The 10245-nt window shown below is 59.1% G+C and overlaps 1 protein-coding gene across 4 annotated transcripts in view; it reads left to right on the top strand.

The window, feature by feature from the left end:
• The first annotated feature begins 649 nt into the window (after window positions 1–649).
• The window catches only part of Gse1 (Gse1 coiled-coil protein), a 361804-nt gene continuing 352208 nt past the window's right edge, over window positions 650–10245 (top strand). For 2 of the 4 annotated variants that reach the window (XM_074055529.1, XM_074055528.1), the window contains exon 1: window positions 651–2478. In XM_074055529.1, coding sequence (XP_073911630.1) covers window positions 931–2478 — 1548 coding nt within the window. In that variant the 5' untranslated portion in view covers window positions 651–930. Of the gene's footprint in view, window positions 2479–10245 lie in introns of all 4 variants that reach the window. The other 2 variants (XM_074055530.1, XM_074055531.1) reach the window with 2 other exon arrangements.

Here is a 10245-nt window from a genome sequence, read left to right as displayed (position 1 = left end):
GCCGCCTGGGCCCTCGCCGCCGCCGGGGCCTCCGCCGGCCCGGGGGGCGCCGCCACGAGCGATCGTGCGCCCCGGCCCGGGCCCGCCGCCGGCCGCCAAACTTTGCGGCGCGCACACATGGTCCAAGTTGGGCGCGGCGTGGGCGGCGCGGGCGGGCGCTGAGCGGCCATGAGCGGGAGGCCGGCGCCGGTCTCCCGCAAGCAGCGGCTCATGGCAGCCGTGGGCGAGCGGGCGGCGGGCGGCGCGGCGCTCTCGTGCTTCATCTGCGGCGGCGGCATCGGGCGCGGCAAGGAGCTGAAGCTGCAGGTGAAGCGGCCGGCGGCGGCGGCGGCGGCGGGGACCCCCGCGCAGCCCTTCTTCCCGTTCCTGCAGCAGCAGGAACCCGCGCCCGGCGCGCGCGAGCTGTCCCCGGCCGACGGCTGCGTGCTGGTGTGCGCCGTGTGCCGCTGCTTCCTGGGCGAGCAGTGGGCGGCCTTCGAGCGCGCCCGCACGCCGGTGGACAAGCGCATGTACTGGCTCAAGCGGCCCCACCAGTGCGACGCGGGCGCGGGCGGGCGCCGCGGGGGCGCCGGGGCCCCCCGCGAGTGGAACGTCGCCTACGCGCTGGGCAGCGCCGGCGACGACGACGACGACGGCGGCGGCGGCGGCGGCGGCTCCGGCTCCCGAGCGACCGGCGAGGACCCTCGAGACTCAGAGCTGTCGGAGTTGTCAGACACCGACCCCCTGTCGGAGCCGGACCCGGCTGCGCGCGACGCCGCCAGTCCCCACCAGGACGCGCCGACTGCCCCGAGGTCCACGGCCGGGCCAGGGCCTCGCGGGGGTCGCTGCCAGGAGTGGAGGCCGGCGCTGGGACTTCCACCGGGACAAGGCGCGGAGCCCCCCGCGCAGGGGGAGGCAGAGGAGGGGGTCCCCTCGAAGCTCCACACCGACATGGAGCCCAAGATCGGAGTCAGGCGCCGGCGAAAGGGAGTTGGAAGGCACTGGGCCCCTGAGCCCCGAGCCAGCGTTCTGAGGGGCATTCCGGCCCCTTGGCAAGGCCCTCCTGTCCAAGCAACCCCTACAGATGGCTCAAAAGGAGCCCCCTCCAGCAAGGCAGTCAAGCCCCAGGAGAGCAGACCACTGGGGGAATCCCTTGGGGACTACTGTACCTCTGAGGACAGTGACATCAACATCACCAGCGAGGAGGAAGGCCACAAGGAGCAGCCTTTCCCAGGCCCCTGTGGCTCCAGAGAGGACAACAGTGGCCGTGTCCCCCAGGCTCTCCTGGAGAGCCAGGCTGTGCCACCAGAGGGCCTGTGCTGCTACATCTGCGGGTCAGCACTGTCCCCGGCTTCCCCACACCAGATCCACGTGCAGAAGCAGGAGAAGCTGGCCCAGGCTCCCTTCTTCCCCTTCTTGTGGCTGCACAGTCCCCCGCCAGGGGCCCAGCCCATCAGCGAGGCGGGCAGCACCCTGGTGTGTGCCTGCTGCTTCTCCTCCCTCATGCAGCAGTGGCACAGCTTTGAGCTAGCCAATGTGCCTGTCCTGCAGCGACTCTATGTGGTGCCCCTGAACAGCCACGCCCCCGGCATGGCTTCCAAGGGCCGGAGGCTCCAGAGGGAGGAGGGCCCACCTGCTGGGACCCTTCGGGAGGCCTGCTACCTCTGTGGAGAGGACTGCACCCAGGACGCCCGGGCAGTGCCCTCCCGGATCCTCAATGGGAATGCCAGGAGCACCATGCATTTCCCCTTTCTTAGCCTGCTGCCCTGCCCGCCCAATGCCCGGGCCCCCAACAAGCGCTGTGAGGTCCGCAGCTGCCCCAAGTGCTTCAGCGTCCTGGAGGATGTCTGGGCCCTGTACCGGGCCTGCCAGGACCAGGAGCTCATTAGCTCTGTGCAGGGCTTCCTGGGCAGGTATCACCAGGCCTTTTCTGCCTCTGATCCTGCCCTCTGTGAGCTGCCTGCCCCAACCCAAGGAGGCCCAGCATCTGTCTGCTACATCTGTGGGGCCGAGCTGGGCCCCGGGAAGGAGTTCCAGCTGAATGTGAACCCCACCAGCCGCCTGGGTGAGAAGGAGCCCTTCTTTCCCTTCCTCACCGTGTACCCACCGGCCCCACGTGCCAGGCCCGCGGATTCCACTGGACTGGTGGCCACCTGTGTGCTCTGCTACCATGACCTACTGGGCCAGTGGCTTCAGCACGAGGCCCAAGGCGCTCACCATGCTGTCAGCGCCTGGTCTCGGCAGTACCAGGTGGAGACCTTTGTGTGTTTCTTCTGCCAGCGGGAGAGGAAACGGTGTCTGGGGCTGAAGTCCGTGCGGGTGGCCAGGCTGCCCCTGTTCCTCTACACCCTGCGAGCTAGCCACAGTCTGCTGGTGGACGATGGGCGGCAGCTGATCATTGGTGCCTGTGTGGAGTGTGGGACCCTCGTGTGTGCTGGCCAAGGGCTCACCCGCCATGGACCCATGGGCTGGAGTTCCCCAGTGGCGGCCGCAACAAAGGTAAGCAGCAGCTTTTGTCTCACTGTAGACACGCCATCTGACATCCGTGCTGGGAAGGGAGAGATGTGTGCTGTTTCTTTGCTGCTTCTGTGCTCCTTGTCCCAGCTGGACGTACCCTGCCTGGATTACCAGCCTGTCTGGTCTTGGAAGCATGGGGCAGGAGGACCAAGGAACTAGGGTCAGGAGTGATCTTGTAGAAGAATAGGTACTGCTGGAGCTGGGCGAGTTTGCAGCGAAATCTCAAAGGAGGAAATTTGGGGCCCGGTCTGATGTCTGCCCAATAACGTTGGTAATTAGAGCAGTCACATGGTCACAGAGAGGTCGGTCGCCACACTTACTCAGGCTGAATGCATCAGAGGGAAGTTCCTCTCTGCTCTGGCTCCCAAGTGCCTAGCTTTTCCAGAGCGTTCCACCCACACTCACGCTTTTCACTTGAGACTTTCTGGTTGCTTCACAGCAGGTGGCAACAGATTTCTAGACATGGGGGTAGGATGTGCAGGTGTGGGACACAGGACGGTGGCCTAGACAGATTTTTCCTAGTGGGAAGAGTCTTTCTTCTGTGTGAGTTGACTGTACAGAGCAGAGCAGAGGCCTGGGGTCACCAGGTCAGGCGGCGCCTGCCTTCTCCAGGTGCAGCTCCGAGAGATTTGGATCAGGGTTTGCAAGGACTTCAGCCAGAACTGGCCTGGTGGGCTGAGGGACAGACGCCTGTGAGCTGCTGTCACTGTCTTGGCTTCTGTGCCATGTATCCTAATTTTACCAGACTGGTCTGTTTTGGTGAAAGGCTTGCCGAGGGACATGTGGGCAGGTGAGGGTGGCCTGTTTGGGAATGGTTGTGCGTGACGACTTCCTGATCCTGCTGTGTGTGAACATGTGTGCCTAGGTGTGGGATGGCTGGGGATATGCAAATGCCACATCCGTGAAGTGACCCCTGCCCAGACCTGCTGCTCCTCCCCTCCAGATGTAAAACCCCTGGCCTTCCTGTGGTGCCCAGGTTTCCTTCCCTGCCATGTCGGCTTTGAGTGTCGAGCAGTCTTTTTGGTGGTGTGGTTTCTAATTTTAACGGGCAAACACCTGACCTCCTGTGGTGGGTATGTCGCCTTCCAGCCCTCAGACACTGCAGCTGGGAGTCAGAAGAGCTACCCTTCCTGAAGGGTTCGGCCCTGGGAGAAAAGCCTGGATTTGGGACAGGAGAGGTCCTGGTTCTGGTAGCTGAGCTGCCTACTAGCTGGTTCTTATCCTGGCAGTACCTCAGTTCCCCTGGCTGGGAAATGGGAATAGGTGCCACTTGCCCTGTGGGGTGATCGGGAGAGTTGCAAATTGGGGGACAGATAGATGCCCTTAAGTCAAGCACTTATCCTGTAATGGGCCCCTCATGATGTCCCTGTGTGTGGCGCAGGTTCTTGTAGAATGCGGGTGGTTTTCTTCATGCAGGGTTCCGGTTGCAGGCTGAGTGTCCCTTCTAGGCTTGCTGGGATGCTGTGTAGGGTGGTCAGCCCTCCCTAGGGGGCTCAGAGTCTTTTCTGCCTCGACTCAGGAAACAAAGGAAGGCTCGGGCACCTAGGCCAGCGTGGGCAGAATACAGAGCAGTCTGGCATGGTGATGGCCAGGTCAGGGTCCACCCGGAGGGGTCAGCTTAACGTCCAACTGACTTCTGCACATTTCTAAAGTGAGTTATGTGAGCCTTCGTACACCCAGTTTATAGAAGAGTACGTGGAGACTAAGAAGTCAGGTGACCTTGGTGGCTCACCTGCCGCAAGTAGATTGCTGAGTCTGGTCTCCAACCCAGATTGCTGGACTTCTGGGTCCTGAGGCTGCCTACAGGAGGCAGAGCCTGAGTTGAGCCTTGCGGGGTTGGGGGGGGTGTGCATTTGTTGGAGCTGGATGTGATCAGCAGAGTGCAGAGGCTGGGAGAGCCCTGCGGTGCCTTCTGGGGATTAGGAGAAAGAAATGAACCTTGAAGTCCAGAAGAGGAGCTTGGTCTTGATCTTGAAGGCCCTGTGAACAAAGACAGCTTGTTGCATGTGTTGTGAAAGGGGAGAGCCACTCAGGACTGGCAGTGGCCAGAATTCTGACGGGTGACAAGGCTGGGCCTGCCTTGCATGGTGGGGCAGTGTGCGCAAGTCTCAGGTCCACTGGATGGCGGGAAAGAGACACATTTACTGGGCTCCCAAGGCCTCAGACTGACAGCCCAGGATGCCAGAACCAGGCCCTCTGCCCTCTGCCCTTCCTTCCTCCTGCCTCCTCCCACTCCTTCCCATTCATCCAGCAAATATTTATGGAGTGCTTACTGTGAGCCAGGCACAGTTCCAGACACTGGGAACCAGAGGCAAGCACTGTCCGCAGTGTCACAGGGAGGGACAGAGACAGAAAGTCCTAAAGAATGCTAGGATGGGCCCAGGCAGACTGCGCAGGCGCTGAGGGCAGAGGAGGGCTCCAGGGGCTCGGCATGGGGTTAGGGAAGCATGTGCATGGCTTTCTGACGCCAGGCCTAAGGCCTCAGTTCTCACATTCGTGTTCCTCTTTCCTTCTGCGTGTGGTTTGAGAACTCGGTGGGAGGGAGGAGGGCATTGGAAGGGAGCCGCGGGGAAACCACTTAGCGGGGACATGGCATGTTCCAGAACCTCCCAGGACTCCTGAGCTGTCCGCGGCTAAGTGCTCGCTCATTAGTGACTCAGCTTTCAAGGCTACAAAAGGAAATGTTTAAAAGGAAAGGAAGGAGGTGTTCACCCGCGTCCTCTGAGTGGGGCTGCTGGTGGGGCCTCTCCAGCTGTCTCTGCGTCCCCTAGAGCACTGTGCTCTGCAGGCCGCAGGTCACTGCTTGCTGTGTGGGTCGGGCAGTGTCCAGGCTGGGCTGGGGAGTGGTGCAGCCTGTCCTTTCTGAGCCTGGCACCTCCTGCCCATGAAAGATTCCCAGTACCTGAAGCTCTGTGAAACCATGGAAAGACCCCAGGTTTGCCTGAACACCGATCTGGCTTGAATCTTCATCCTGCCAGGTGCTCCTGGCTGTGTGACCTAGGATAAAACTCCTGCCCCTTCTGAGCCTCAGCTGTTACAGCCCAGAAATAGGGATGGGCCATCCCCTGGCAGGTTTGCAGTGGGAACCGCGTGAAGCAGCAAGGGCATGGGTGCACAGTGAACATGGGGTCCCTTCTCCTATCTTGTGTGTCTTACCGCTGTCCCTGGCTCTGGGGACTGTCTCTGACCCTCCTTTGCCGGGCTGGGATGTGTTGTCCCTCCTGTCAGAGCTGGAGGCAGGGCTGCCAGGTTTCTGGAGGTGGCAATGGGAGAGGCAGCTACATCCTGTACTCCGGGCTGTGCCATGGTTTCCTCATAACCAGGTTTACTGAGTCCTCGCAGTACCCCTCGGGAGGGAGGGGCCGCCATCCCCAGTTCATGGATGAGAAATGAGTCCAGAGAGGTTAAGTGACTTGCTCATGGTCACTCAGCTAGTAGCAGCAGGACCGGTATTGGATCTAAGGGTCTGTCTCCAGGAGTCTGTGTTCTACCCTTGGCCCTGTCCTCTGTCCCTCTGCCCCTCCAACTGTGAAGGCGGCTGTGCCTGAGAGGGTGACTTCCTTTTCCTGCGTGTGCCCAGGTGCTCAGCAGCATTAGCTTACCTGGGGCAGAAGCCCAAGGGTCTCCAGTATCCCAAATGCTGCTGTTCGGCCGGCTCTGCCTCCTGTTCCCATCAGCAGAGGGGTGTACTCCACAGGTGGGCTTCCTGTCAGCGTGCCAGCTGATGGGGCAGGCAGCCGTGTTCCGTGTTCCTAGCTGCACCCTGGCTTGTCACCAGCGGTCGCCCTGTTGAGTCCCCTGGGTGTGGCCATGGAGCCCAGAGCAGGTGCTGCTGCCTGGCTGCCTCTCTTCTCTGCACGGCATCTGAGGTCTGTAGAGCCTGTCTGTCATCGCTCACCCGTCAGGCAGCCACACATCTGTTTCTCCTGTTTCCTGGCGCTCTGCACCCACAGGCTCCCCACTCTTCAGGGAGGCCCTGGCCACTCCTTCACCCTAGGACTAAGGCCTTGGGACACCTGGTCAGGAACCACTGGATGGCAGAGCCTTCTGGAAGGTGCCAGACTGTGCTGGCACCTGTTTCCTGGCAGCAGTTAAACAGTGCTAGGCCTCAGGCCTGTCTCAAGCACAGACCACCTCCTCCGAGGGGAGCTCTGTGCTTTTTCTTGGCTGGCTGGGAGCCACCTGCTCAGAGGAGTAAACTTTCCAGACGCCCTATTCTAAGCCTGGAGGCGATGGGAGAGGAAGTGAAGGCAAAAGGTCTTCAAAACTCAGCCTTCCCTGGAATCCAAGCGGGGAGGAGGCCTGGAGGCGTGGTCAGAGTCTGCAAAGCTTCTCAGCCCCTTCTCTGCTTAGATCTCTGGGGATGCACCCATGTGAGATTAACACTGCTGCAAAGATCTCTGGACACTTGTACTTGACAGGGGAGGAGTCCATGTGCAGGATTCAAGGTCCCTTGTGCTCTGTAGGTCCAAATCCTGGTGGGGATGATGGAGAGGGAGGAGACAGACCTACTCTCCAGAAAGAGCATTTCAGAACTTCAATTTTCCATGTCACAGGAGAAAGGACACTCTTGGGACGGTTGTGGAGGGAGCCCCTACTCACTGTGTGGGTTTTTACTCAGGTTCCCCATCTGTCGAAGTGGAAGGACTGCTCTTTGGGGTCCTGGCAGCTGCTTTGTCTTGCACACATGGTGAATACGTGGGCTTGCTGGGGACACCTGGTGATTCATTGGTACCTGCTGGGGTCAGGAATGGGAGCCTTTTTGGGGTCTAGGTTTAAATTCCTTGTACCAGGCTGGTCCCCAAACACCGTGAGACTGTCCTGTAGAGGGTGACACGGTCAGGTCGGAATTCAGGTCATCGTGTTCAGATGCGGCACCATGAAAACCCACAGCTTGTCACCCACAGCCACGTTTGCCAGTGGTTTTTCAGTAATGCAAGCTCATTAGCTGTGTGCTTTTTGACAGAGATACTGGCAGCGCCATGCCCAGGTTAAAGCTGCAGCCCTGCTCCCATCCCACTCATGCCTGCTGTCCTGTGGACCCTGCAGATTCTCCCCATGGCTTGGCAAACGCTCCAGTGTCTGGTGCAGGGACCACTCAGGACGGTGGTTACTGGGGTTGGGGCTGATGAAGGGTCCACCCTTGGCCATGCAGTGTGCTGAGTCCTGTGTTCTGTCAGGATGAGACTGTGGGAGCTCACGGGAGGGAGGGAAGTGGGCGTATTCAGGGAAGGTTTTCTGGAGGAGGTGACATCTAAGCTGAGTCTTGAAGACCGAGAAGGATGGGGGGGCAGGTGGACCTGGGAAGTCCTGTGGGAGCAGGAAGAGAGGTGTGCCACAGGCTGGCAGGCAGCTCCTGGAGTCCCTGTGTGGACATTTGAATCAACACCAGCATGCATGGATTTAGAAATGCCTGGGACTGGCCCCACCCAGCCTGTTCTATTGTCTGTCTGAGAGCAGTCCCTGGGCATTGGCTATGCTTGATGGAGAGTCCAGGGCAGGGTGGCATGGCTGTCGAGGGTGCCAGAAGCCCAGTGAGGGGTCTAGGACTTACTGTAAAGATCATGGTCAAGGTTCTGGTTGTGTCTTGGTTTGTCTTTACTGAGCATCAATGTGTTGGTGCTAGGCTGCGGTCTGTGCACCAGCAGAGGGACTGAGGCCACTGTGGGGTCGGGAGAGGAGCTGGAGTGGGTGGTGGACGAGGCAGGAATGAGGTGTGTGACTCTGTCATTGTCCCACAGGGCCTTTGAGCTGGAGTTCTGGCCACGGGGCTCACCCTGAGAAATAATAAGTTGCGATAGAATTCATACAGCATAAATCCATCTTTTAAAAGTATAACTCAGTTTACACTTCACAAAGTCACGTACCCTTCCTGTCACCTCGAAGGAAGCTCCGTCCCTTAGTGCCCTGCCCTGGCAGCTGTCCGACTGTTTCCTGGCCCTCTGCGTCTGCTGGTTCTGAGTACTTCACATGTGTGGACTCTTCGGCACATGGTCCATGCGTGGCTCTGTGCTCAGTCTCATCTGTGCTACAGTGTGGCTGTGTTTCAGCTTTGTTCCTTTTCTGGCTGAGTAATATTCCGCTGTGTGGGGAAGCCATGTTTTCTTTATTCATAGAAGTTTGTGGATGTTTGGGTGGTTCCTACTGCTTGGTACTGTGAACAGTGCTGCTGGGAGATACATGTCTCTTGGGGTCACCCCAGGGTGGATTGCTGGGTCCTCAGGTGACTGTGGGTCCAGCCCTCTGAGGACCTGCTTCCCGTGGGAAGCTGTAAGCAGGCAAATGATATGATGTAACTTAGATTTGGGAAATTCATGTCTGACACCTTTTCTGCCACTTGTCAGCTGCACCCCGGCGTTCCTGGTCTCCATGGAGGGTAGGTCTGCAGCTAAAGATGCTGTTTGTCCTCCCCTGGGGAAAGGAGCTGTGTTAGCATCAGGGAAGGTGTTGCCTGGACTTGCGATTTGACTTGCTGCAGTGCAGTCCTGGGCATCAGGAGCCTGGGATCTGGTCCCAGCACACACAGGCCTGGGATGCTCCTCTCATGTGGATCTCAGTTTACCCCCCTGTAAATGGGTGCAGGAGGAGACCATTAGCTCACCCCTCTGCACCCCTCAAGCGCTAACCATCTTGTCACTCTCCACCTGTTGGCAGGACTGACCATGGGCAGAGAAGACAGTGTGGCCCGCAGGCTCCCCGCCCTGGGCCTGGCTACCCTAGCAATTTGCTTTTGTTTCCCACTGCCCGGCCCATCAGTGTGGAGCCCTGCATTGAACTGGTGGCTGGACCAGGTTTCCTGGGGGGCTGCAGCAGCCTTGTTTGAATGGCACAAGGGCAGAGTTGGGGTGTGGTCTGACTGGCCCCCCGGGCAGGCACCTTGTGGGCTTCTGTTCACCAGGCCAGATATGCACTGAGAGTGTGGAGGTGAGGATGTGGCCCAGGGTCCAAGGGCCACCTTCAGAGGCCAAGACCACTGGGTCACATTGTCCTGCCATCAGCGGTATCATTGTTGGATAAAACGGCAACAAGGAAGGGTGCTGAAGTTCCTCTGTCCACCTAACTCCTCCAGGTTCTAGTGGACAGAGCCTCGGGAGAAGGCGATGGTGATGGTGGCAGTAGACATCATTTATAGTTCTCACTCTGTGTCCTGAGAGCTTTGCCCGTGTTGTCTCCAGCTGAGTCTCTAGCAAGTTTGCTTATTTTAGAGAGAAGACAATTGACGCAGAGAGGGGAAGTCACTTGTCCAAAGTCACACGGCTGGGAAGTACCGGGACTGGGATTCCACCTACAGTTTGGCTCTGTGTCCATGCCCTTAACCGCTTATCATACTTCTGATGTAGCCTGGATGTGACCACAGGGGGTTAGGGGCCACCTTGGTGGACAGATGGACTGCTTTATATAGGGTTCATTGGAGAAGAGGTTGGGGCCCCTCTCTGTCTGCCAATTTCTCACTGTAGGAGCCACTCAGTGTTTTTGGGTTGCACGACATCATATGTTTAGGAATGATCGTGCATCGTGATGGGAGACTCAGAAAGCTGGGAGCAGGTAAAAGACAGGTCACGTGCAAGGTGTTGGACCCTTGCCCTAGGCTTCAACTTCCACAGTGGCCCACTGAGTCAGGATTCCTCTAGGTCCTCTCTGGGTTCCACTGTGCCACCAGCTAATTTGGTGATCTTGGGGAAGATGTCATCTACCTCCCTGCGAAGGCTGCCCACTCCTCCTCTGACCACGGAGGGTGGTGTGGCCACC

This window comes from Castor canadensis, chromosome 15, assembly GCF_047511655.1.
Source record: "Castor canadensis chromosome 15, mCasCan1.hap1v2, whole genome shotgun sequence".
Taxonomy (NCBI): Eukaryota; Metazoa; Chordata; class Mammalia; order Rodentia; family Castoridae; genus Castor; species Castor canadensis.
This window is presented reverse-complemented; position numbering and strand designations above follow the sequence as displayed.